The 27615-nt window shown below is 34.9% G+C and overlaps 2 protein-coding genes across 2 annotated transcripts; one reads left to right on the forward strand and one right to left on the reverse strand.

The window, feature by feature from the left end:
* On the reverse strand, positions 1-10106 carry LOC128234761 (sodium-dependent phosphate transport protein 2A-like). The gene is made up of 9 exons (XM_052949255.1): positions 7118-10106; positions 6782-7028; positions 6140-6283; positions 5343-5474; positions 4864-5055; positions 4470-4588; positions 3487-3555; positions 2967-3084; positions 1-2454 (listed from the first exon to the last, which is right to left on the reverse strand). Exons 1-9 carry the CDS (start codon positions 7199-7201, stop codon positions 1436-1438), a joined length of 2124 nt encoding a protein of 707 aa, XP_052805215.1. The 5' UTR covers positions 7202-10106; the 3' UTR covers positions 1-1435.
* Positions 10107-13899: 3793 nt separating this feature from the next.
* LOC128235021 (sulfite oxidase-like) lies at positions 13900-26956 on the forward strand. The gene is made up of 2 exons (XM_052949702.1): positions 13900-14196; positions 16939-26956. Exons 1-2 carry the CDS (start codon positions 13989-13991, stop codon positions 18420-18422), a joined length of 1692 nt encoding a protein of 563 aa, XP_052805662.1. The 5' UTR covers positions 13900-13988; the 3' UTR covers positions 18423-26956.
* Positions 26957-27615: the final 659 nt, after the last annotated feature.

Consider the following 27615-nt stretch of genomic DNA (forward strand, 5'->3'; position numbering starts at 1 on the left):
AAATAGAGATATTTTTATTGACAATTTCAGTTACTTCATTTGGAACAAACATTTTAACTGTCATGATTTTTGAAAAATAAAATAGCACTGGTAAGAGTATGGCTTATTTCAAAGAGAGATAGGTAACAGACAGTTTCAAGATACAAACAGACAGTTTCAAGATACAAACAAAGTGTGTGCAGTTTGAATGTGATCAAATTATATAGGTAATATCGAGTATTTACAAACAATTATTGAGACAGAAATACAACGCATGTTTTTTAGGTTTGAATATTGAACCTTTTATTTTACTATTACGGCATTTTGTATCTTTTTATTTTTATTTTATTTTTTATCTTTTTTTTTTATTTCCTCTGCCACAATAACTGCAGCACAGGTATTTGTATATTATATATTTTGTTTTGTTTGAATATTTTCGTATAATCATAATTCGTATGGGTCAGTGATCTATATACAGATGCTGTTGCTCTGCTCACCAGACTAGAACAATGCCATCTCTTAAAACAAGAGTATATGGGCATTTTGATCACTATCGATCTGCACACACAATGTTCATCAAAGTTGTCATACAGAACTAGAAAGAAATCATTATTACATAATACCGTCGTGAAAAAATAATGCCTATAAGTGTTTGGTGTTGGAAATGTCAACAACATAAAATGTAAAAAGCAAAAGAAAAAAAAACAAATATTGATAGAAAATATTTATATAAAAATATGTTATCAAACTTCAATAACAGTGTTTGAGCGTTTATCAGATCTGAAATCTTGATTCTAAAATTAGGAGATTCATAAATAATTCTGAACAAAACTAAAAAATATTCTAGTTTTCAGCTGTTTCAAAAATAAATAAATCATACTACGCTATTTGAAAGACTTGGCACATAAGTTAATCTAATGCTAAATGCGAAATCAACGGCACATCTAATACACAAAAATGCATAAAACATGGAGAATAAATGAGTATGTTCACAATTATATACAATGACGATGGTGAATCTATTTTTTGGTAATAAATACATGACGTTTATACAAATGATAAATCGAAATAATATGAAATTATGATGGCATATCTATATGTAAACCAAGTTTGAGACTGAATAACACCACTTCATGAACTTATGAAAATGTATCTGGTAAGTGTGGTTGGTTTGTATGCTAACTATTTACTTTTCCCCCCTTTCAACCAGGACTTAATGCCGCTATAGTAATGGAATGAAGCACAGGGGATCCAGAAGCAAACTATTTTTTTATGTTTCCTGATCTATATATATTATATACACACATAGTAAATATAGGCCTAGAAAATATTAAACAAATAGTTTGCTTCTGTCCCCTGTTGGCAGTTAACGAAAATTGAGTATTTCCCTCGAACATGAGACAGAACACAATAAAATAACTTAACAGTAAATGGAAGCACGTAAAAAGGAAATGACTTATACCCTGGACGACCGCTCTAAACGTTCCAACAATAACCTTGACGACGCCACAGAAGGCGTAGGAGATACTTTTAGTGGCACCCCCGTTTCTTTGTTGTCTTTAACCATGTCTTTGACAATGTTGGATGTAATATTGTTAGCTTTCACCACATCTCCTATGGTCTTTGGTTTAGTCTGCTTGGGTTTACAGCATGTCTTGCAACATGGGCAGCAGTTTTTGAACACACCGAACACTTTTGTGACCGCTAGGTCGACGTAAACAAGGGATCGAATACCTTTCGGCAAGAATTTCCAGGTTTTTAGACTGTTTGGTAGACATGAGTTACATTTTGATTGCAAAATGTTCAGAATGATTACGAATGTTACGACTAGACAAACTAACGAACCAACAATAATAGATGGAATGGTCCCAGCTAGGGAGAGTCCAAACACACCTCCGGGAATTAGAACGAACATGAGCAATAGGTAGGCGATTGCGAACCACCTGTATTTAGCGGTTACCCGGCCGAGGAATCGAGCGCAATTTAGTGGAATTTTTCTCAAAGCTGGGATCGGGTAGTAGATTAGGATGCCACAAATGTTGAAGAGAAGGTGGCACAAGGCGATCTGTAAGGCGATCGGAAGTTGTGGTCCCGTGGCCGCCATTGCCGCTAATAGCCCTGTCCCTGTGGTCCCGATGTTTGATCCCAGAGTTAACGGGTACATTCGTTCTAATTTTATCATCCCGATTCCGACCAATGGAGTGAGAGCGGATGTAAAAACGGAACTACTTTGAACAAGTACCGTCATTAATGCGCCGGCCAACATTGCGACGTAGCCGGTTAACCAGGAGAAATGTCCGGGAAAGTCAGCGTTCAGAGTCTTCTTGATCACTTTGGCAATCGATCCTTTCAATATTGAGTTTAGAACTTTGACCATCAGAATAAGGCATGTACAAAGGAGTGCCAGCGCGCAGATGAGCAGTAACACGCCGGAAACGGTCTCGTTCAGGTCCAAATGGCTGAGAAGAGAGTGGCCTAAAATGAAAGAAAGAAAAAGAATAATTAATCAATATTTACATTTCATTTCAGTCAGAAGTGTTATTCCATTTCATACGGATTTGTCTAAAACGTGACGTTTGCATCTCAAGAGAAAATGCAGAAACCAATTTGGTGTGTCTGGAATATTAATATCAACTGAGTAGCAGCCGGGAGAACTGACGTAAACAACTATTTGCGTAGTAGACTCCTTATTGATTAAAGAATCAGACAGCCCGCCCAGGCGAATGTCTCTGCATCACGTTGCTCGGAGCTGATATTTCAATGTATTGGTAAACTTATAGAGGAAATAATGTTTTAACACGGAAGGGAATGAAACATTTTACCGAAGTTTCGGGTGTTTAATGATGAGGAATACCAAACGGGGGACCATAAAATGCTCAAACATGTTTACCATAAACGTTGGCGTCTCTTTATATTAGGGTAGAATATTTCATGAACTTGTTTGAACAGTTTGTAACTGCAATAATTGTGTTTCCCCTAAAACTTACATTTTTCCAATGGAACTTCTTCAATCTCTATGATCGAATCGCCGTTAATAGCATTTGTGAAGTTGGTTACCAGGGAAACGTTTTTGATGACTTCTCTTTTCTCAAAGACGCAGTATTTCTGAAAATGCCAATACTATTAGAATAATAATTGTGATTCTAATCATCGTGTTGGCGCAGTTTGGGAAGAACTTTGAATATAATTGGGAGTCAATGAATACAGTTGTACCTAACCCTTAAAATCTTTACAGGCATATCATAATTAAGTATTCCAACATTATGAATGAATAATATAAAATACAATATATATACAAAATATATCTTAGAAATGACACAAACGTTTATATTTTTTCAAACTTTTATAAAACTGTTATATCTTTTTATTAAACTTATGAATAAACATTCTTCCGAGACGAACAAACTCAATGTAATACAGGTTGCATTACTTAAGTAACATCAATAAAATGATACTATAGTACTATTTTGAACTACAGGGAATGACCTTGACGGGGTACTGACGTACCTTGATGAGGCTTTTGTTGAGGTATTCTGTATGACCCTCGGCAATTTTGTTGATCACTTTCTTGTCAACCTGAAATAAGAAAATAAGTTTTAAAGTTTCAAAGCGACATTGACTTGCGTAAACCACGACTTTATTCATCATGGTATATTTATATCAAGGGAATAATCATTTTTCACGATGGGCTGTACTTTGACCGCATATGGCAGTTAAATTAATTGTCGCCATTAATAAACGCATATATTTCAGTATAGATGGTAAGGTCAAAGCTAGGTTTAAGCAACAATGTCTATTTCTGATGGAAACATATAATTAGTTACGAACGATATACTATTAGTCTTATTCAATACAGTGCGTGTATTTCATAAGCTAAGGTACTTCGTTTAAAGGTTAATCCACTTTAAGTCACATGAAATGTGGATTAATGATTACTTTGCCCTTCATTTTGGCAAAGGACATTTGTTATAATGAATGACATTCCCAAAACATGATCATGTGTATTCCATTCATTCATTTCAATCAGCCGATCGGGTCCGTTTGCACTTGAAACGACCATTTTGAAATCTCACTAAACTGACACACCCAGTCATATCGTATTAAATCTGGTTCAATAAAAATAGCAACGCACACATGCACCTTATATAAACAAATATTTTACGACTGACGCAGGTGTTTTTAACAACAGGTAAAAACATGGTAACAATTTTATAACAATAAACTAAGTAAACACTTTTGAAGATGTAAATAAAAGAATAATGGGCCGGTGACGCAAGTTCTTTACGAAGTTGTACCCATGAAATGAATACCACTCCTTCAATGGGTTTCATAAAAGCATAAATTATGTACATGTGAACATTCTGATATATTTTCTATTTATTTATTCATTTATGTTCATTAACTGCAGCGCAGCATCCACTGATTCATCGGACTCACACTGGGATTTCATGAAATTCTAGCTATTCATCGGTGTACTTTCTAGTTTTTACCTGTACAATAAGGCTGGTGAATGGTTTGGTGAGAGCGGTGAGGAACTCTCTCTTCCCTCCTTCATAGGTTCCAATGTTAGAAGAGTCAATTATCAAACTCGTAAGGCGGAAAAGGAACCCTAAAAAATAAGAGGCAACTGATTTTTTACAAGTTACTTCAAGCTTGATTCCTAAGCATATCATACTTCGCTGTTGCACGAGTAAAAGGATCTCAAAGAGTTCCTTTCCTGTTAAAAGGCACATGAAAACATCCTCGTTCGTATCTTATTGAGAAAACACAAATTAGACTTCCGTGAATATTGTTATTTACAACATCAGTTTTTTCTATTGATATTATCTCGTGAGGGAAAAAACGAACGATTTATCCTCGTGATATGAGCCAACCTAAACTTACCGGTGAACACCTCCAGCGGAAGAAGTACAAGTACAGTAAGCCAGTTGAACATGTCATGGACGGTAGCGCCCGCGAACGCGCGCCGGAACTGCTTCCGGTCCCCAGACTGCGCCATAGAGACGAATGTGTTGGTAACGCTCGTGCCAATGTTCGCGCCCATAATCATTGGGATGGCCGGTCCGACCTCAATGACTGAGAAAAATACAAGGTTTTATTACATGGCAGGCCAGAAGACCATACATAACTGTGTATTTATAATAAGCAAACTACGAGAATGGGAAAAGAAAACATCACTACAAACTGAACGGGACAAAATAACCACTACAAACTGAACAATCTATAATTTCCTGTTGCATACTGTGTCAAGTTCTCAAACAATCAACAATATCGACAACACTGTAGCAATATCAACCGCTTTAAGCCGGTTTTGTGTTCAATAAATAATCATAACAACCCCTTGTTCAGTGCTAGACACTCACTTTCTGAGCCGACCATAGTGACGATGATTGACGTGGATGTGCTGGAACTTTGGACTAGCACTGTAGCAAGGATGCCAATCATAAGGCCCGCCACGGGGTTCTTAATAATTTCACTGTTCGTGAATACACCCCCTGAAAATAAAACAAAATCATCAGTATTCAATATTCATCAACACAAGTACAGCCAATTTTCGCGTGTTAGATTCATAGACAATTTTCGCGTGTTAGATTCATAGACAACTACAGAAATGAACACAACCACATCAGTGCGTCTAAATCAGCACTCGTAAGGAAAGTGGTATTTATAGCTTAAAGCTGCACTATCACAGATATATCATTTTTACAACTTTTCTTTTTTTTGTCTTGGAAAGAGCAATTTTTTGCATAAATATCTGCAAATCAATGATATAAGATTGACAAAAAATCAGATCGTAGATTTTCACATTTCCTAAATGTTTTATGGTTTAAGAAAAATGCATAAAACTTTTTTTTTTGAACTTAATATAAAAATCTACGATCTAATATTTTTCAGCAGAATCATATCACTATTTCCCATAGATTTTCGCAAAAATTGGCTCGTTCCTAGACAAAAAATAAAATAGTTGTTAAAACGTTCAATCTACGAGAGTGCAGCTTTAATAACAACAACCCAGACTAGTATGATCAGTGACCATTCACTCAAAGAACGGTAAAGGGAAAACCTGTTTATGTTTTACTTTTAACCCATTTGTTCCCATATTGCCATAACAACACACGGTTATTATAAATAAATTATATTTAACATCTGCTATCCTCACCTGCCGTTTTCCCGCCAAGAATTCTGAATGCGGAGCTGAGGAAGTCCAGCGAGCAGACGAACACATACAGCAGAAGCAGAAGAAAGATGGCCTTCCCAAACCATTGTAAAAGCACGTGTTTAACGCGTTGGAACGTGCCAAGATCTGTAAAAAAATATAAGACATAGGTTTAATGTGGTTGAAACTTCTACCAATAACGTGTATATGGTAGGTATTGAAAAAATACACCATCTGAGTTTTTCGGAAATAGTATTTTACGACACCTTTAAAATAAATAACAAAGAACAACAGCAGCCTTGAGATCGATATATCATCTTTTAAATTGACCTCATCACATTAAGTATGCAATTGACTTTTATTATCATAAATATTGGTAGCAAGTCTATTTTGCCTGGATATGCTGGAAACAGAGATCTATCCAGCTGCGGTTAAGAATGCCAAGATATTGGAAAACAAGTGTTGTGCCATAAACTTAGTCACAGCACCACAAACCGACATAATTAAGCCTTATGTAAGTGCTCCGAGCCCATTCCTTCAAGTGCCATTAATTTAAGCCATAATCATAGATTTAACGCGCCCAAATGCCCTTAACTATGACCATAATATCGCCAGGTATCCCATTGAGAGCACGGAAGTACCCACCAGCCCAAGTGGGACCAGAATTGGTTGACTCGACTTCTGTTGATTCATCATCGTCGTCGCTGTCAGTCCGCAATCCATCATCGTACGCGTCCAGTTCGTCCTTTTGTAGACTTTCGACATTTTTAGGTGACGTCAAGGGGTCGTTTTCGGAAACAAAAGGAGGGTCCTCAACATCACCGATCCAAAAGGCAGCGGACCTCAGTTCTGGGCCTCCAAAGGCGGCATTGTCTGACAGATTTGGGAGCACCTGCCATGGTGGTAAATGTGTAATTTCCCGCTTGTTTGGGCATAGTAATTAAAGTGATGAATTAACATTGGAACATAATTGTAACTTACCTCCTTTTCAACAGCATTTATATCCAAAGTCACTTTAGTTTCTTCTTTGTCGGCGCATTTCTCATAAACACGTGTGGCAACCATTGTGAGCTTTCGGTCGTTAATGAAGTAACAACGTGGTCGCTAGAGTAGTATACGCATTCGGTATTAATGCGCGACCGATTTACATGTAGTGTATCGATTTTCTAACCTAGACAAAAATGCCATTTAGTCTTTCAGCAAGATGTTCAATAACGACTGATTAAATAAATCTTGTTTTCTTTTTGATAGAATATTAGTATGTTTCATATAAAGGAATCGAGAATTTCTCAGTATTGTCTTGGAACTACGTTTATGAAGTCATCCATTCACGTGCATGTGTGCTGAACTATCCACCAATCACATGACAATATACTTCACGTTCAAGGTTACCATGTGTGATATACGTTATAGCCCCACTTTTGTTTCCCGGCTCGCTGAAGTAAACTGTTCAGAAGACGGGAACACAGTTTTAAAAATAACTTTATATCGACTGCATTTTGCTTTAACACTCATGATAAAAGTAGTACTACAACAATGACGCAACCGGTTCAAGCCAGTAGTGCGGTCAAACCTCTTACATTTACATTTATGGTGAGCACATTGAATTATTATCATTAAGGCCACTCCTTTTTTATTTTTTGGTTTACAAGAATTTTTGGAAAAAATGTCCACTGGGTGGTCGAAAAAAAAAAAAGGAAAAAAGTCACAAAACATACTCGTAAAGGGTGAAAATCAGAAAACAACATAAACACAGTCAAAATTTATATCATTTACTTGTCACTTTAAATCCTTAAACTGCTATTAATGCATGTTTTAATACACTCGAAGTTTCAAAGTTCTTATTAAACACACATTTTAAATCTTACATACTGTGCATATAAAACATCAATGATATTGACTATAAAACATGTTTACATGTATAAACTACACTTTTGATCAAAGATACATTGAATATCACTCAGCAAGACATTTGTTTAGCTTTAAGAGTATGCTAAAGCAAAAGTGAATGCAGAACACTTAAAAACTTACCAATATTAAATTGAGAAAAGAGGAGGCAAATTTTACGCATTAAAATACACAAAAATTGCGCTGTATTAAAACAATATATAACATTTTCTAAACATTGTTTAAGTTATTTTAATATTGGATTTTGTCAATAAAGTGAAATAATTACCAACTTTGTAAATAAGGAGGTAGCATTTTATAAAGACATTTGAGCTTTAATATTGCGAAAACAATTCCTGAAAAACAAAAAAACAAACTAGACCTAGATTTGAGTATATATAACCTATACCATGAGGGGTCCTAGTTGTGTGTAACCCGATCCATGCTAAGTCGGGATATTTACCATGGGATGTTCACCAAATCCATTTCAAATTCAAATCTTGCAGCAAATTACCACATCAGTACATAAAAAACACATAGCAAAATATTAAATCTTGCATGTGACTTAACTTTATGTACCAATGATAGTAACAGAGAAATCCATAATTATGTATAGCCTATAGGACATTTTCATCTTCTCCCAACTCCGCCATTTTGTGTAAACATGCGTTCAAAGTGCATCTATCTATACTTCATGCTTGTTTATTTTTCATTTTAAAGAGTATTCCTTGGTTACAACAACAAATCTCATTTATAGTGAAATATCAAGTTCATTACAAATTGAAATGGACTTATTCAAAATAGTTCTCCGTGTTGTTTTATCTAAATGTTTTGCACAAAACTCCTGGCATTGACACATGTGTTCAACTCTTTCATTGTGTTTACTCCACTATTAACCTAGTCCAAATAATTGTACGTTGACGGATTTTTATTTTTTATTTTTGATATGGCAAATCCTTCACGTACAAATTGTTTAGTATCAAAAGTGGGTAGTTGTTCCGATCAGGATTCCGGGTTAAAGCATATAGCGTCTATAAAATAACATAAAAACAAGAAATATTACCAGATAATGTTATTTTATATTAGTTCCGTACACAAAAATTAAATATCCAACTTATAATAATGAGTTTGACGGCTTTTCTTCATTTCATTCTGTCAAAACATAACGATATATACATGAAGGGCACCTGCAAGGCTTTAGGGCACAGTTTTAAATCGCTCGGAATATTTCGACCATTGGCCGAGTTGTTACGATTATATAACGAGGTCTATCTCGAAGCTTTGTCGAAGGAGGCCGAGTTATTACGATTGTATCGAGTTGTTCCCCTTCGCATAATTGTTGTCTGTGTCAGTCAACTTTCGTTTTATTGGAAAGGTAAACAACTTGTTTTAATGCATTAAATGCTTGTTCAGTGCAAAATAACATTTCACTTACATGGTAAAATATGAATATAACTCTTTATGATCAATTTCAACCATAAAATACTTCACTTAAAACAATTTCAATATTTTTTAAACACCCCCGTTTTTTGCACATTCCCGTTTAGACGTTAGGGATTGGAAGAATCCCGTATAACACGTCTATTATTTTAGACTACTATTAACCCAAACATGAATAAACATGTAATCTAAAATAAACACAAGCTTTACATTGACTCAATGACAAGTATTTCCAAACCATTTTGTGATTTAAAATCCATAAACACCACCGACCGAACTTGTGAATCTAGGTCACCGGTGTCAACTTAGAAAATTAACTTTCGATTTCACCATTCCCACTTAGTGCACTGTTATTTGATATTTAACCATAAAATGTTATAAAATGTTTTTCTCACACATAATTTACAGATATTTGTGTCTACTAATTCGATGGCAGCCGCTGACACTTTTATTTTTTATCTATAAACAACAATATTTTCATGACCTAAATTTGCGGGGAAAAACAACAATCACGTGACAGCTATTGTTTGTGTCGGCTGTTAAATTTGCCAATGTTTATTGCTATTGTTATTGTAACAGCTCCTGCATATTTTAATTAATTATTTCATACAAAGAATGACTGCTATCGTCAATTCCGCCATTGTCAACGGCGCTGCCATAACAGTTGACTGGCTCACATAATATCACTATAAATTGGCGAATACGGCTACGGAACAACAAACCAGTCAAAATCGACTGCATTCGTACTCTTACCGTTCGTTTTTCTTTCGTTTCGCACCAAAATCAATACGGTAGGGAAAATAATTTAAAAAAAAAAGTGAAATTCATTTTTTATTTTTTTTGTACTTTTCGGAAAATTAGACCCGCCGGTTTTGTAAACCAATTTATATAAAAGTAGTGGCCTAAAGGCTATCAATTATTCTGAAGTTATTTCCGGATAAACAGAAACACATATATTTAGCCTTATAAAACCAATGGTTTCATGAATAGCGTGGCCACAAAACCCCCTGTCATAAAAGCCCCAAAATATCGCTATTTTTAAAGCTGCACTCTCACAGATTTACCATGTTTACAACTTTTTTTATTTTTTGTCTTGGAAAGAGCAAATTTTTGCGTTAATATCTGCTAACCTGTAATATAAGACTACTGACAAAAAATCAGATCATAGATTTTCATATTTCCGTTCGAAAATAATATTTTATGCCTTAAACCGTCCTAACGGTTTTAAAAAAAATGCATCAAACATTAATTTTTGAACTTAAATATAAAAAAACTGCGATCTGATCTTTTGTCAGCAGTGGTTTCTATGGATTTTCGCAAAAATTGGCTCGTTCCAAGACAAAAAATAAAAAAAAAGTTATCAAAATGTTCAATCTGTAAGAGTGCAGCTTTAAATACCATTCACAAATTAAATATGCATTTTTTCATCTGATAATTTAGCCAAATGAGTTTAACACACATACAGAATTTAAACCTAAGGACGGTAAGACATTAGTCTAAAATAATAGACGTGTTATACGGGATTCTTTTAATCCCTAACCACCGGGGATGAGCAAAAAAAGTCACGTGACCACAAATGCAAACGCCAGTAGTATTTTGGCTCGATTGATCGTCAATCAAGGTAAGTTTCTTATCGATTTGTTTTTTATACGCGAGAGTTCGTTCAAATGACATAGCGCAAAAAAGAATCCATTGTTTTGTCTTTCGATCGGTGTATTGGTCACCATTCATGTCGATCTGCATAGTTTCCGAGAACACTTCGATACAAATTGTGTTCATGAATGCAAACGCACGTAGGAAGTGTTTTAATGTCACATATTTTGATAAATTGCCACAGTTTATTCAAATGTTTGTTTTTCAGTTGTTCAATAATTGTTTTTAATTGCTTTATGAATACTTTGTGTGATGCAATATGTACAAAATTGCATTTTTTGACGTATTTCAAATTTGGCAAACGCACGTAGTCTACCTACAATGGCAAACGCACGTAGGCATCTTATAAAAAGGAGCAGACGAATATTTCGATCGGAACAACTACCCACTTTTAGTACAAAACAATTGTACGTGAAGGATTTGCCATATCAAAAATCGTCAAAAAAATCCGTCAACGTACAATTATTTTGACTAGGTAAGACATATATGGCACTTGCGTATAATTATACACATAACAAGTATTGTCCCTTGTTGCTCAACCAACTGTTTATATTTAAAATAATACATGAACAAATTATTATATAAACTGATAAACAATTCTAGGTACTGTTTAAAAACATCAGACGAGAAATACAGATACTTAAAATAGTATTATGTATTAATCATTATACAGTGTAGGGCACTTATAAAAAGTGACAAGTTTACGGACGGTAGAACAGATGCGAGGATCAGATTCCTTCCGAAATCATCATTGTTGGCAAAGATACTTTAAAAGTTCCCATCTGAGACATGCTCATTGAAACCAGAAGCCAAGAATCATTTCCGACTAGTCTTACGCTAGCACAACGCCACAAGTCACCAAGAATCATCTCCGACTAGTCAAAGCTAGCACAATACAACACTATCTTCAAGAAAGATGACACCATTATAAGGGAAAACTATCGGACCACGCAGTCAGTATTTCAGTTCCATCGACGTCCAAATGATATGAACGAGTCACAATGAAATGAGCACTATTTTTTCATCCTTTTCTGACAGTTTTCAGAACATCATAAGGATGCCACACTACCCTGTTTAGTCTGGTGGGAAACTGAAAAAATACCCTTCAATCATGATGTAGGTGCAGTTTTAATGGATCATGCAAAAGCACTCGACTGTCTGTCCCATGACCTCATCTTAGACAAGCTGAGTGCATATGGTCTCTCAGCCCAGCATGGTAACTAAAACAAAGCTATCTCACAAACAAAAAATCTGGTCAAACTTGCAAACTTGGTCAAATTACCATTAAGTAGGACACCATCCTGGAAGGCGTGCCACAAGGATCAATATAAGAGCCTCTTCTGTTTTATCAATTATTAAGGCAGCCTTGTTTAATTATGCAGATGGTAACTACTCCTTCAGCTGTGTGTGATAAAAATCTTGATGTTGTTAGACCACTCTTGAAGAAGAAAGTAACATTTAGATAAAGTAGTTAGTAGTTTAATTCCAATCAAATGCAGCCTTAACCTAGCTGATACTGTTGAAGCAATTTTAGCTGGCCCCGCAAAGAAATGAAAGCAATTAAATATATTTAATCATACTACTGTTAAGGCGTTGGTGTAGATTTATTTAACGTTGATGCCAAGATTTCTAAAATGTGCAAAAACAACAACAGCTAAACAAGAAAAAATCCTTTAAAGACTAAGCAAAGTTTTGACAATCAATCATGACTAAGTTTATTATCTTTAAAGCTTTTATCAGATCCAATTTCAATGACTGTCCTGTTGTTTTGCAATTTTTGTAGCAAGACCAACGTAAAAAAGATAATATTCAGTACAGAGCTTTAACAAATAATTTAATTATTAAAACGTATCTTAATGAAAATTTTCTTCATAGAGTTCAACTGCCAACATTACCTCAGAAAAGGGCTAAATGCATCGCCATACAAACTTACAAATGTCTGTACGGTATCTTACCAGACTATATGTTTAAAACCTTATAAAAATTAGGAAATGCAATTTTAATCTCAGATATGAAAGTTGTGTTTATGTGCCATCAGTAAGACTAAACAACTAAATATACGAAGCACTGTTTCCGCTTAAAAGGCCAGTCAAGTATGGAACAGCCACCAAATTGAAATAAGGTGCTCTCAAAACCACCCAGAGTTTAGAAGGCTAATCTGCACCTGGACATGCCCCTCTTGTAAATGATCTATGTTCAAATAACATTTTATAACTTATATATAACGTTTAGAACTGTCTCTGTTAACGTCAGTAAAATTTAGTAGTATTTAAATAACACGACAAATTAAGTACCTCCTAGCAAAACTTTCTAAAGATTACTTCGTACAAGCAAAAGAAGATTTTCTGTTTTAATAATTATTACCATTTGTTTACTGACTACACATTACTATACCATGCTGTATTTCTTGAAAGAACTAACCATTCTACAGTGGTATGACATCTAGAGGAACCGTGCGCACGTGGACTGGCCGTACAGCTTGGAAAACTGGTTGATGTTATCATTGTTTTAATCCTACTATCAGATTTTATACACTCACTTATCCATCTTACCTTTGCAATTGTCTGCATGAATATAATTAGAAACGGCTTTTAGTCACATTTGATGGGAGATAATCCCTAATCAACACGACCGAGAAAGGCATTCGGAACTCCTCGGCCATTTTTTCAAAAACAACGTTGTTTTTGAAAAAATGGCCGAGGAGCTCCGAATGCCGAGAAAGGTTGCGCGTTTGATTTAGTTGACTGTAACCATTGCATCGGACATGCGCAGAGGCAGTTTTATTGCTCTAAAGTCGGTCAAAATTGTCGTCTAGTGTTTGTGGTGTTGACATAAAATTACAAAAGATTGGGTGTTCGTGCGTACATTGAAAATGTTTTTTCAACAATTTTGCAGAGGTTTGCCGCGTGGTTATCAGCTGTCAAGCCGCATTTTCTATGATATGCAACGGGCAACTTTTGCGAGTGCAAGTGGATATGATAAAGGAAATTCCAAGGATCGTTCGTCAACTTACACTGACAATGACACTAGACGACACAGTTACGTCCTCGCCACATTGACCACAGTGGCAGGCATCGCTGGTAATATTTGCTTTTCATGAACATCATCAATTTGCAGGTTCCGTTAGCTCCCCCACACCTTTAAAAAAAGGTAAAAAAAAGAAAAACATCTTGTTTCCAATTTCATTTTTTTTAAGCTATAGTCAGTTCCTATAATATTGATACTGAAAAACTTGACTACGTTGTCTCATTGTTCAGAAAAATAATAACAGTCAGAATATAAATTGACTTCTGGCAATGAATAAATAAAGGTTTTATTTTCATGGACATTAATTTTCATTTTATGGGGCATTAGGCATGACAACTTATGAATATTGAAATAAAAGTTTTGTCAGATTATATTGTAATGATGCTAGCGAAAAGCGTCTTGTTGGTCACACATTTTCTTTTAAAGACAGATTAACAGATATTATTGTTGCATCATCGATCAAGTATTATTCCCCAATGCAAAAATGTAAACCAGTCTGAAACTTTTGAATTATACACAAGCTTCTTTTTTTAACAGTAGTCATTTGTAAACTTGAGATCTTCCTTAATTTTATTGGCGAGGATCGCAATGGCATGGCTATCCCAGTCACTATAATAGACATCAAGCTCAAACATAATGACCACTCCAGCACATGTTAGCATGGCGCTCTTCCAACTGAGCTTATCATAGTGAGTTCTTACCTTTTAACACAACACTCCTCCCTGTTGACATTATAGATTGATCCAGATGCTGGTGGAGCTTGGCTGAGTGGCTTACACATGATTCATTCACATTGCCTTTATGTGGTTTTAAATTGTCAATGTTTTGACCAAAGGGCAAGACCTCTAGGCCCAGAGTAGAACAGATAATAATACCTTGACATTTTTGATATGGTAAATCTTTCCAAACAGGATAAAAAGTATTCATAATCTGAAGTATATAATAGGCTACCTAAAGAGCTAAAACAAATAACCTCATATTTCATTCTTTTTTTTAGAAATTATATTTTCCTCTTTGAGGTTTAAAGTTCTGTTAGGAGTTATTGTTAGAGTTTGTTGGGGTTAGTGATAGTTAGGGAATAAGGCTAACCTAAAGGCAAAAGATATCATATGTCAAATCATTCAAGTCCCAAAGTGAGGTTTTACTGTTTATTCTAAGGTCAAGGAGTTGATACTACTTAAGAAAGAGAAGAGTTTAAAAAATAAATTAAACTAAGACTGAATTCCACCAAACTGAAGTTAATGGCTACAAATGTTTTCGAAATAAAAGGTGTATTTAAGTTGATGAATTAATCTGTTCAAATATTTTATTAATTAAACATACATGAACTTCTTTGAATAATGTTGGATATACTATTTTTTTTGCAATATCAACTTAAAAAGTTGTCAAATCCCACTAACTTCAATGTTAACAGGTGTTGACATTAACTTTATTTCCCAGGGATAGAAGGAAACAATGAAAAAAATTTGTATGTTAAGTGAAGTTTCTTTTACAATACAAAAAAAACATTCATCTTGAGATGTTATTGCAATAAAGATGCATTTATATTAGCAATGCAAGAGTTATTAACTAATTGTTATAGCTACAGAAATGAGCAAATGTTAGCTTTAAATCTAATTATTTCAGACAGCAGTACAATGTTCAGCGAAAGATAGCATTTTTATAGTATCAAATACATCTTTAAAAGCCTGTTGTTGGCAGTGGTTAAGATGATATATGTTCAACTCTAGACAGAAATGTAATGAAGCCTATTAACTGTTGACTAAATGCATTTTCTTGAATATCATACCTCATGTACATAAGAGCGTGAAAAGAATATTAATTGTATGTATAACTGTATTTAGATTGTACATGAGTTATGCAAGCTGTAAAAATGCTAAAAAAGTACAATGTAAGATGTAGAATTTTACATGACGGGTCAGGTCATGATGATGCATTGCCATATTAGCTTGCTATTAAATATGTAGCAGCTGTGCTTAACACAATTGCTACTTACAAAGCATCTTAACCAGCAACTATTTAGTGTGCGTTTCAATGAATTACAAAATACTTACTTTTAAAAAAGCATGCTTAATTTTGCTCTTATAAAAAAAAGTGAAATAAATGTGTGCATTCTACGCAATTATCTATTATAAACGAGTTAAAACAATTTATGTACGTAGACTGTAGGCTAAGAACAACACATCCTTTTTCATTGTTTCACAGGGTTTTCTTGAGGGATTTTATGCTTCGGGTCCTCTGACCCTCATGTTTGACAAAATAGGGTTCTTTAGATATTTGATAGGGTCCCATTATATGGTTTATAGAACTTATATGGTTTATAGAACTATTTTTGTTTTCTGTGTCTGGGTAATTCCTTCATTAATTTCCACATGGTTTTCAACTCATTTATCTTGTGATACATTTAGTACTGTAACAGTACGTCATTCTGTATCAACAATAGAGATGGCCCCATGTTCGAATATAATAAAATTATTGTCGATGGAAGCCCAACATCAGGGACAATTGATTGTTATAAACCATAGTGAATTGTCTTCAAATATTATATAAATAATAATATACCTAGAAATAAATGTGTGTGTGTAATATCATTTGTAAAAATAATTCCATTTTATAATGCATTTTTCTGTCATTCACAATTTTAGACCAATTAAATAGCAGAGAAGTTGTGAAATAAACATAAATGATTCTTTTATACCAATATTTAGTTTGGAAATACAAATTCAATTAATTCTGATTTGATGATAGCAATGCAGTAAATTAGTAATTTAATAACTTTCTGTATTTGTTTGTAGGAGCTGCAGTGTACAGCCATTTCTGGGGCCGGGAGCCGGTTTATGCAGCTTCCCCAGAGCCTGGGAGCGTTATTGACGGCCTGCCAACGTACTCATTAGCTGATGTTTCTAAACATAAGACCTCTGCAGATGGTATATGGGTCACCTACAAGAATGGGGTATACGATATTTCGGACTATGTCAAAAATCACCCGGGAGGTAACAAGATTTTGTTGGCATCAGGCGGCGATATAGGACCATACTGGGATATGTACGGGGCTCATAAGCAGGAAGAAATTTTCGAAATGCTTGAAGGTATGAGGATAGGAAATATTGTGGAAGTTGAACAGAGAAAACAAGGGGATACAACAGATCCCTATAGCAATGACCCGAAGCGCCACCCAGCTCTCATTCCAAGCTCAGTTAAGCCATTTAATGCTGAACCACCTGTTTCACTCCTTATGCAGGACTACTTGACCCCAAATAACCTATTTTTCGTGCGTAATCACCTCCCAGTACCAGATGTGAATCTGGAAAAATTTAGATTAGACATTGAAGGAATAGGAGCAAGTGGTAAAAAAGTGTTGACTCTCCCTGCGTTAAAGACAGTTTTTAAGAAAAAGACTGTAACAACTTCTCTTCAATGTGCCGGAAATAGGAGAAGTGATATGGTGAAGATCAAACCTGTAAAGGGACTTAACTGGGGTACAGCTGCAATAAGCACTGCGGAATGGAGTGGGGCCTCATTGGATGATGTGTTAAAGTACTGTGGTATAGATTTGGACAAAGTGGACTGTGATCATGTTCAGTTTGAGGGAATGGATCGTGGACCAGATGGGACCACTTATGGTGCATCTATTCCGATTGAAATGGCTAGGATGCTAAAAAATGATATTGTTGTGGCTTATCAGATGAATGGAGTAGACATTCCAAGGGACCATGGATTTCCTTTAAGAATAATTATACCTGGTGTTGTAGGTGCACGGCAGGTCAAGTGGCTTAATAAGATTGTTCTAAGTAAAGATGAGAGTAGCAGCCATTGGCAACAGCGTGATTATAAAGGCTTCAATTCATCAGTAGATTGGCACAATGTGGATTTCAGCAAGTCTGAAGCAATACAGTTTCTGCCTGTCCAGTCTGCAATTTGTGAGCCAGTAGATGGACAGGCACTTGATGACAATGAAGAGGTCACAGTTCGTGGTTATGCTTGGAGTGGCGGAGGAAGGGGAATATTCCGGGTCGATGTGTCAGCTGATGGGGGGAAGACGTGGATCACGGCAGATATACAACCTTCCAATCAGAGCCAATACAAAGCCTGGGCGTGGGTGTTCTGGGAAGCTACAGTGCCCCTCCCTCAGGGTAGCTCAGGGAAGGTCGAGTTGGTGTGCAAGGCGTGTGACTCACAGTACAATGTTCAGCCGGAGAGTGTTGAGGGGATTTGGAACCTTAGGGGATGTCTGAGTAATGCATGGCACCGTATTTCCGTGTCAATTCCTACAGAATAGACTGCAGTCTAGTTTAAATGATGGTTTTATGAGGTTATTGTACTGTTTTTTAGCTGTGTTATGTCTTACATTAACAATTACTGCTTAAACGAAAGAAAAAATATAAAATCTTTAAGAAATTTTTATATATAAAATTAAATCTTGTAATACAAAATTGCTCATGATCGATTGATTATGAATTATTATTTCAAACAAAAGATGTATTTTTGGCGGGCACTATGGATTTCTTTGATCAAATTTGCTTGTAATTTGTCTTATCTAGGCTATTTCTTGGCCATGCATTGGTTGATTTTTAGCTTGACTATTCGAAGAATGAGGAGAGCTTTACTACTCACCCTGGTGTCTACGTCAGCACTACTCCTTGTTAAAGTTTTGGCTGTAAGCACCCTTAAGACATAATCACAGCAATTACTTAAGACACGAATTCTCATCCAGCCAACCTACTAAGTACAATAAGTTGGATTTATAACACTCATTTGAATATAATGCAAGCAATGGGTTTTATTATTTGACTTAGAATTATTCTGGTAACGGTTTTGTATGTAAGCACACATATAGGTTAATATCTCAGAATCTTATTGATGTATCAGACTTTATACAGTGGAAACTCACTAAACCGGACAAGGTCCGGACTGGGCAAAATTTCCGGTTTAGTGAGGATTCCGGTTTAGCGAGGATTTGATGTACGGGGTAAGTTTACTTAAAATATTAACTGAGTTAACCTTTAAAGGCTTTTGTCCTCTAGGGACAGTTCAATTCTCCGACGTTTAGACGGAAGTTGAGACATAATTAAAGTACTTGCAAAAGTGATAAGCATAATTAAACATTTCTGCGTTTTTATAATCATATCTTGAAATAAAACAACTCGCGTAATTTAATGCTTGTTTAGTATGTTTGATAGTTTAATTAACGCACCGCTCTTATTTGATTCAATCATAGAAGTCTTTAGATAAAACAACCCTCCAAAATGATCACTAAATAACCGTTTCTAGTTCTTTATTTTCTGCAACAAACAATTTAATGTTTCAATCAATTTTCTTTTTGATTATCGTTTGATTATCGCGCGACAGTCAATCCACAGCGCAATCATCATTATCGATTATCGAGTTAACACAACATCACAGGTGTAATATATAACGACGCACCAGCTGTCAACACAAAGTGACACGCAATTCGCAAATTCCTAATACACAAAATTATTTTGACATGTCCGGTTTTGTGAGGTAAAATAACGTTGAAAACTAACAAATTTTCTCGATTTTTTGTCCGGTATCCGGAATTCCGGGGTTCCGGTTTTGTAGGGATTTTTTCACATTGAAAATAGAAGGAGAAAACTGGGACTCTGAAAAAAGTCCGGTATCCCGAGGATTCCGGTTTTGTGGAGATCCGGTTTAGTGAGTTTCCACTGTACAATGATACTCAACCACTTGAATAACCAAGCCCTTCATTATTCCTCTTAGAAATTCTGGTTAAGATTTTGCATGTACATGTAACCACATTTAAGTGAATATCACAGCAAATACAACATGTATTGCATTGAAACTTTAGAAATGCCACGTGATGTGTTCCCAACCATCAAATCTTCATAATTGAATAAATGCAAATAATTGATCTTTATTATTTGACATAAAAATTCTGGGATAGGCTTTACAAAAATTCTGGGAAAGGCTTTGCATGTTTGCATTGAGACTTTAAAAAATGTTATTCAACCATACGATCTTCTTGAATAACTAAGTTCAGATGAATCTATTTTGCATTTAAAACTAGCCCTTCATAATTTGTCTTAGAAATTCTGGTCTACGGTATGATAATCATGACTGTAGTTAACCTCAATTAAGTCAATTATATATCTCAGCAAACTCATTATATATTGCAATGAAACATTGAGCGCACTGTCTCTGTGACAGCTCTTGTTATAAACTTTGTGCAAATGTTCAACATAAGAATCAGGTGTGGCTAAATGTTCAAACTATAATATTTATGTACATTGCTCAAAATTTCTTATATTTTAGCTTCTCCCTGCAATTATTTTTCAATGCATTTGGGAATTTAAAATACTTGTTAAATGTTAAATATGATAAGACATTTTGTTGCATACGACACCCATGTCTGTAGGTGAAAGGTCACACATACTGGACACTGGTCAAATTTGCTTGTAATTTGGCCATGCATTAGAATGAGTTTGAACAAGCTTGTACAAATGTTCACCATAAGATTCCGTAGTGTCCGGTTTAAGACCTATATTGGTAGGTCAAAGGCCAAAGGTCAAAGTCACACTTACGGAACATTTGTCAAAATTCTTTGTATATTGGCTTGTCCAAGGTGTAACTCAGCAATGCATTTGGAGATTGTTAGATTACTTTGCACAAATGTTCACCGTGAATGTGTGTATAAGCTGCTAGACCCATATCAGGAGGTCAAGGTGATGTTTGGTTCAATTTTACTTCTTTGTGGGTTTGCAAGATTGTGTATGTTATTATAGACATGTTCTTTTATATTTGAAGCTGTACTATGTACTGTTTTATAATGTACTGTTTTATAACTCTCATGTAATGTTTTAAACAAATTGTAATATCAGTACTCAGAACTCTAGTCTTGTTCATATTAAATTTATTTGCATTACACTTTATATATGGGATAAAGGAATCATTATATCTCATCATTTGAATGTTTTAGACATCATTTATATATCATTCATTCACAAGGAAATGGTTTTAAAAAGGGGCACAATATGGGTTAAAAAAACAACAAAAAACATTTATGAGTACAGAACACGACAGATATCACGAAAGTTCAGAAAAAGTCTCGTTCATTCGGATGAAAACCTCTGATATTTTGTCGATCCGAAAGAAAATTTGCAGGTGCCGGCAATTTTTGTTTGAAAACTTGCCTTTTCAAAGCCTTTGTTGCTAATTTTACATTTACAAGAAATAAAAACGTATTAAGATATTAACCAGTTAAACTTGAAAACAAATAACAGTTCACAGAGCTAGTCACGGAAAACGACATCAGATTTGTTAACAAATGGTTATTTAACAATATCATTGATAAATAAAACGCTATTTCCTGTTAAACAAAATAAATTATTCTTACATTCAAGCGGTGTTTGATAATTGATAAAGATTAAATCTTCATTTTATTTTACATCTGGCTGTGAAAACTGTCAGTCAGATGGACCGACCCCATCACAAATTTAGTCAAACTGAGTCTGGGTTTCTAATTTATAGCTACATTGCCACAAGTTTCCCGGTTAAAAAAGCGCCGAAAATGACTTCGGATTTTTATCTGTACACAAATCATATGCTTTTTGTTTTCATCATTCCAGTCAAATGAATTAAACATAATAATGCATGATTTTTAGCTCGACTATTCGAAAATTAAGGAGAGCTATCCTAGTCACCCGAGCGTTGTCATCGGCGTAACCACTTATGTTAAAGTTTGCGTACCACCTCTAATATTTTTAAAGTCCATTGACATGCCCCCAACCTGTACACAGGAGGAGATAACTCTATCAAGCATTTTGACAAAATTATGCCACTTTTTCTACTTAGAATTTACGTTAAAGTTTGCGTACCACCTCTAATATTTTTAAAGTCCATTGACATGCCCCCAACCTGTACACAGGAGGAGATAACTCTATCAAGCATTTTGACAAAATTATGCCACTTTTTCTACTTAGAATTTACGTTAAAGTTTACGTACCACCTTAAACATTTTCAAAGTCCATTGACATATGGCTTTGAAACTTTGCACACTTGTTCACCATCATGCCCCCAACCTATACACAGGAGGAGGTAACTCTATCAAGCATTTCGACAAAATTATGCCTCTTTTTCTACTTAGAATTTACATTAAAGTTTGCGTACCACCTCAAATATTTTCCAAGTCCATTGACATATGGCTTTGAAACTTTGCATACTTGTTCACCATCATGCCCCCAATTTAAACACTGGAGGAGGTAACTCTATCAAGCATTTTGACAAAATTATGCCCCTTTTTCGATTTATAATTTACATTAAAGTTTGTGTACCACCTCAAATATTTTCAAAGTCCATTGGCATCTGGCTTTGAAACTTAGCACGCTTGTTCACCATCATGCCCCCAACATGAACACAGGAGGAGGTCACTGTATCAAGCATTTTGACAGAATTATGCCCCTTTTTTTACTCAGAATTTACATTAAAGTTTGCGTACCACCTCAAATATTTTCCTAATCAATTTATGTAAATATCTCACCAAATCATGTATTCAGTGTACAAAATTCGGATTTGAATCCACTAGCCCATTCGGGCAACCAGATAGGAAATTTTAATAGCCCAAACCGGCAATTTCACTAGCCCAAACTTTATGATTTAAACTGGGTCACATGTGATAAGAAATTATGTCACTAGGTCAAATCTGTCAAAAATCTTGTCAGAAACAATTTTATGGTGGTGAGTGGTCTGATTATGTTCAAAAATGGTCAGAATGTCCGTTTGGGTTAAATTCGACTGCGTTTTAAAAGTGTGTCATGTGGGTCAAAAACTAGGTCACTAGGTCATATCTTACAGAAATCTTGGGAACACTCTAGAGGCAATACATCTGCTGTAATTTCCATGAAACTTAATCAGAATGCCTCAATGAAATCTTGGAATAGTTTGAAACTAGTAGGTCATATGGGTAAAAAATGAGGTCACTGGGTCAAATCTTAAAAAAAACCTTGTGGACACTCTAGAGGCTATATTTTTTGCAATATATCTGGACCAATCTTCATGAAACTTGATCAGAATGTTTGCCTTGATGAAATCTTAGATTAAATTGGAAATAGGTAACATGGAGTCATAAACTAGGTTTCTTGGTCAATTCTAAATGTTGCATTATATACAATATTTTTTTTTATTTCAAACAGTTGCAATCAAACTCAAACTTATATATATTTATATTTCATCAACAATTGATTTCCATTCCTTGACTTAGCCCAATCAGGCGGGGGATATCAATTCAACGAATTTGCTTGTTTTTCTTCTATCAAGTGAAAACCTATATTGTGCCCCTTTGATGTAAAAAGTATGACATGAATTTCAGATTTATATGCCCACTTAAGACCCTTATTTGAATTTACATTATTTTATTCAATAATGATTATATTTTTCTTATTTTTAATTAATCTTTCTGAATTGAATTAGTTTAACCATTTAAAGGACAAATTTGTAAAAACATAAGCTACTATGAAATATAATTCGGTTTGAGGTAAATAATTGTTAAATAAATCTTGCTCTTATAGTATTATGTGTCATATAAATATATTTACATTCAAGAGTTACAATATTTCTGTGTCAAAATATAATACATTCAAAAGAGTTTAAAATATATTTATATTTGAAAGAGTTCAAAAGAGTAACTATATTTCTTTGTTAATAATATATCTGCAATGCATTCAAGTGTTACAATATTTCTATGAAAAAAATATAATTACTTCAAAAAGTCTGCCATACTGTGAACACTAGTGGACTGTTGACCGCGAGGAGCCTGGCCTATTGTTATCCAACCAAAGAACATATTAATGCACCTGAGCACGAGCACGAGCTATTGTGATCGCCCTGTGTCCATCGTCATCGTCCGTCGTCTGTCGTCAACAATTTGACTGTTAACACTCTTGAGGTCACAATTTGGGCACTATCTTAAAACTTGGTCAGAATGTTACCCTCAATAAAATCTTGGATGAGTTTGATATTGGGTCATCTGGGGTTAAAAACTAGGTCACCAGGTCAAATTAAAGAAAAAGCTTTTTAACACTATAGAGGTCACATTTATGACTGTATCTTCAGAATACTTGGTCGGAATGTTAATATTAATACTCTCTAGGTCATGATCGATTCTTGGTCATGTGCGGTCAAAAACTAGGTCACCAGGTCAAATTGAAGGAAAATCTTGTTAACACTCTAGAGGTCACATTTATAACTGTATCTTAATTACAGTCGGTCAGAATGTTTATATTAGTAATCTCTAAGTCAAGGTCAAATCTAGGTCAGTTGTGGTCAAAAACTAGGTCATTAGGTCAAATCATAGGAAAAGCTTGTTAGCACTCTAGAGGTCACATTTATGACTGTATGTTCATGAAACTTAGTCAGAATGTTTTTATTGATTAGCTCTAGGCCAAGATTGAATCTGGGTCATGTGCGGTCAAAAACTAGGTCACCAGGTCAAATAATAGGAAAAGTATTTTAACACTAGAAGTCACATTTATGACCATATGTTCATGGACTTGGTCAGAATGTTCTTGTTGATGATCTTTATTGGATCAGGTGAGCGATTCAGGGCCTGCAGGGCCCTCTTGTTTTTTCTAGCATGCATATTGAAAGTCAGTTAGTTTAAATGTTATATATTTTACAACAATTGTGCTAACCACTGCGCTAACCAGACATCCTAAAAGTCAGTTGTTTTTTCTGTCTGGTTTGCGGCCGAAGGCCAAATTTGATTGCGCAATCTGTTTTTGTATTCTTAAAGAAACAACCTTTTTCAAGTCCTTTCATTATTATGACTCCCTCAACAAATGGGAAAAATAGTGTTTTTGCTATGAATTGTCTGTCTGTCAGTGACAAAATGTGATTGATGTGAAGAGTGCATGTTACAGCAAGGTCAAGGTCATGGTCACACTAAGAGGTCAATTGACAAGATCTTATGAATACAATTTATGTCAGCTGTGTATCTCTTGAACCTCTTGAAGGATTTTGAAATAACTCACCACAAACATTCACCTTATTAACACCATGTGCAGGGTGTATGCTTAAATCAGCTGGGTTCATGGTCAAGGTCACACATAGAGATTAAAGGTAATATAAATTGAATATGACTATCATTCGTGTCTGCTCCATATATCTAGAACCTATTGTAGAATTTCTAAATAACTTGCCACAAATGTTCACCATATGGAGACAATGTGCAAAATGCATGTTACTTAAAGTTCAGTTTAAGGTCAAGGTCACCCTTTGAAGTCAAAACTCCTATATCGCTCTTTAAGGTCAAAGTTGATATGACTATAATATGACTATTTTTTGGGTTTCCCCCTTCTCTTGAACCTCTTGGCCTTAAAGGATTTTGAAATAACTCCCCACAAATGTTCACCATATTAAGTCGATATGCAGTGCGCATGTTTCAATAAGCTAGATTCAAGGTCAAAGTCACAACTACAGATCAAAGGTTGTATGAATTATTATGACAATTTGTCATGTCTGCTCCACATCTGTTAAACCCCTTGAAGAAATTTGAAATTGCTCGCCACAAATGTTCACCGTATTGAGACGATGTGCAAAGCGCATGTTACAACCAGCTTAGTGCAAGGTCAATTGTTATGTGACTACAATATCTACATAAAAGATTCTACAGTTTATCAGTCTGGAGTAGTACCAATCTATTACAGTTTCCCCGCAAGCATTAAGAACATTATGTCCCCAATTGTGACAATCCATCTCCATTTGAATGTTGCAGTGTAACTAAACATACAGAAACTTAAGTGTTCAGCAGACGATTAAACTCTAAAAAGTGGAAAATATTGCAGCAGTAGGTACTTTTTGTGTATGTTTTGATGTTTCTGTTTTAAAATTATCCATTTCCCAATGTCAAATGTTTTGTCAAAAGTCAGACAACCACAGGCTGAGACACCTGTTTTTGATTACAAAAACAACCATCTAGTTTCTGTCTTTTTTTTAAAGCATTAAATATTGTTATTGTTCTGGGCAAAAGTGGAAACGACACATTTATCCAGATTATAAAATAAGAAAGGACAACGGCCCCATTCTCAATATGACTTTTTTATGGTACAAAAAAACACTAAAAATTCTCATCACATGTAATGAATTTCTTAAGCAAAATGCTTTTAACCTCATTCTCCATGATCATTTATCGCCGCCACATCCATTCAAGGTCACTTTCATTATTCACATCACCTCCTTTATCTTCATAACATGTCATCTAAAGTTCAACAGTTTTGTTGCATGTTTTTTTTTACTTTCTTTGGTGCATTCGTACTTATTCAGACTTTTTAAATGCCTTTTGACTTCAGACTTTTGGTGCATTTCACTTTTTTTGGTGCATTAACTCTATCTCATTGCCATATTTAGGATTTAATAATCATCTATGTACATTATTATATTTAAATTGTTGAAACAGATTCTTTATGCTGTGAAGTACTACTTTTTACTCTACATATCATGAACTTTTATCTAATAGACCTTCTTAAATCATATTTTGAAGAAACAATTTTCGACCTTTAACAAAGGATATATGTATACATATTCTTCTCTACACAATTTTATACCATTATAATATAGGGTCATCAGGTAATCCAATTTTACATACCTGCACATCAGATTCAGAAACCAAACAGTTAAAAGCTTATGTCTAAGTTAAAAAATTTACCAGAAAATTGCAAAACATTAAATTTTAAAACAAGTTCATAATGTGTCTTATGTGTTTAATATGTTGTATTATGTATGAATGTTAAACTTGTATCTAAATGTGCAGCCTGAAGATATCAAATAAAGATATTAATGATACACTGTAACTTATTATCATCATTATTAACCCACTGTCGTTTGTAATGAATACATTAAACAAATAAGTATAAAAAAATTGTGGTCGTGCTAAATTTTGAATCTGAATTGTGATGGCCTGCTATCATCACTAATGTCACGACCTCATTTTCCTCCCAATCTTCATGAATATTTGCTGAAAATTTACTATTCTAGAAGCTACAATCAAGTTTGAGTTTGCATAAAAGTTTCTATAAAAATGTTTATACTAAGGTCACTCTGTATAGGCCCCATGTTTCAACCAATGTTTATGAAATATTAATGTTGAATGTTTTGTATTTTTATGCCCCCGAAGGTGGGCATATTAAAATCGCACCGTCTGTCCGTCCGTCCGTTTGTATGTATCCGTCTGTATTGACAGATTTTAAAATAACTTGCCACATGTGTTCCACATACCAAGACGACGTGTCGCGTGCAAGACCCGTGTCCCTACCTCAAAGGTCAAGGTCACACTTAGTCTTTATTCACAATGGAGTGCTGCATATAGGACATAGAGTATAGGTTGTCGTGTCCGGGCTGTAACTTTCCCTTGTATGGACAGATTTTAAAAATAACTTGCCACATGTGTTCCACATACCAAGATGACGTGTCGCGTGCAAGACCCGTGTCCCTACCTCTAAGGT

This window comes from Mya arenaria, chromosome 5, assembly GCF_026914265.1.
Source record: "Mya arenaria isolate MELC-2E11 chromosome 5, ASM2691426v1".
NCBI lineage: Eukaryota > Metazoa > Mollusca > Bivalvia > Myida > Myidae > Mya > Mya arenaria.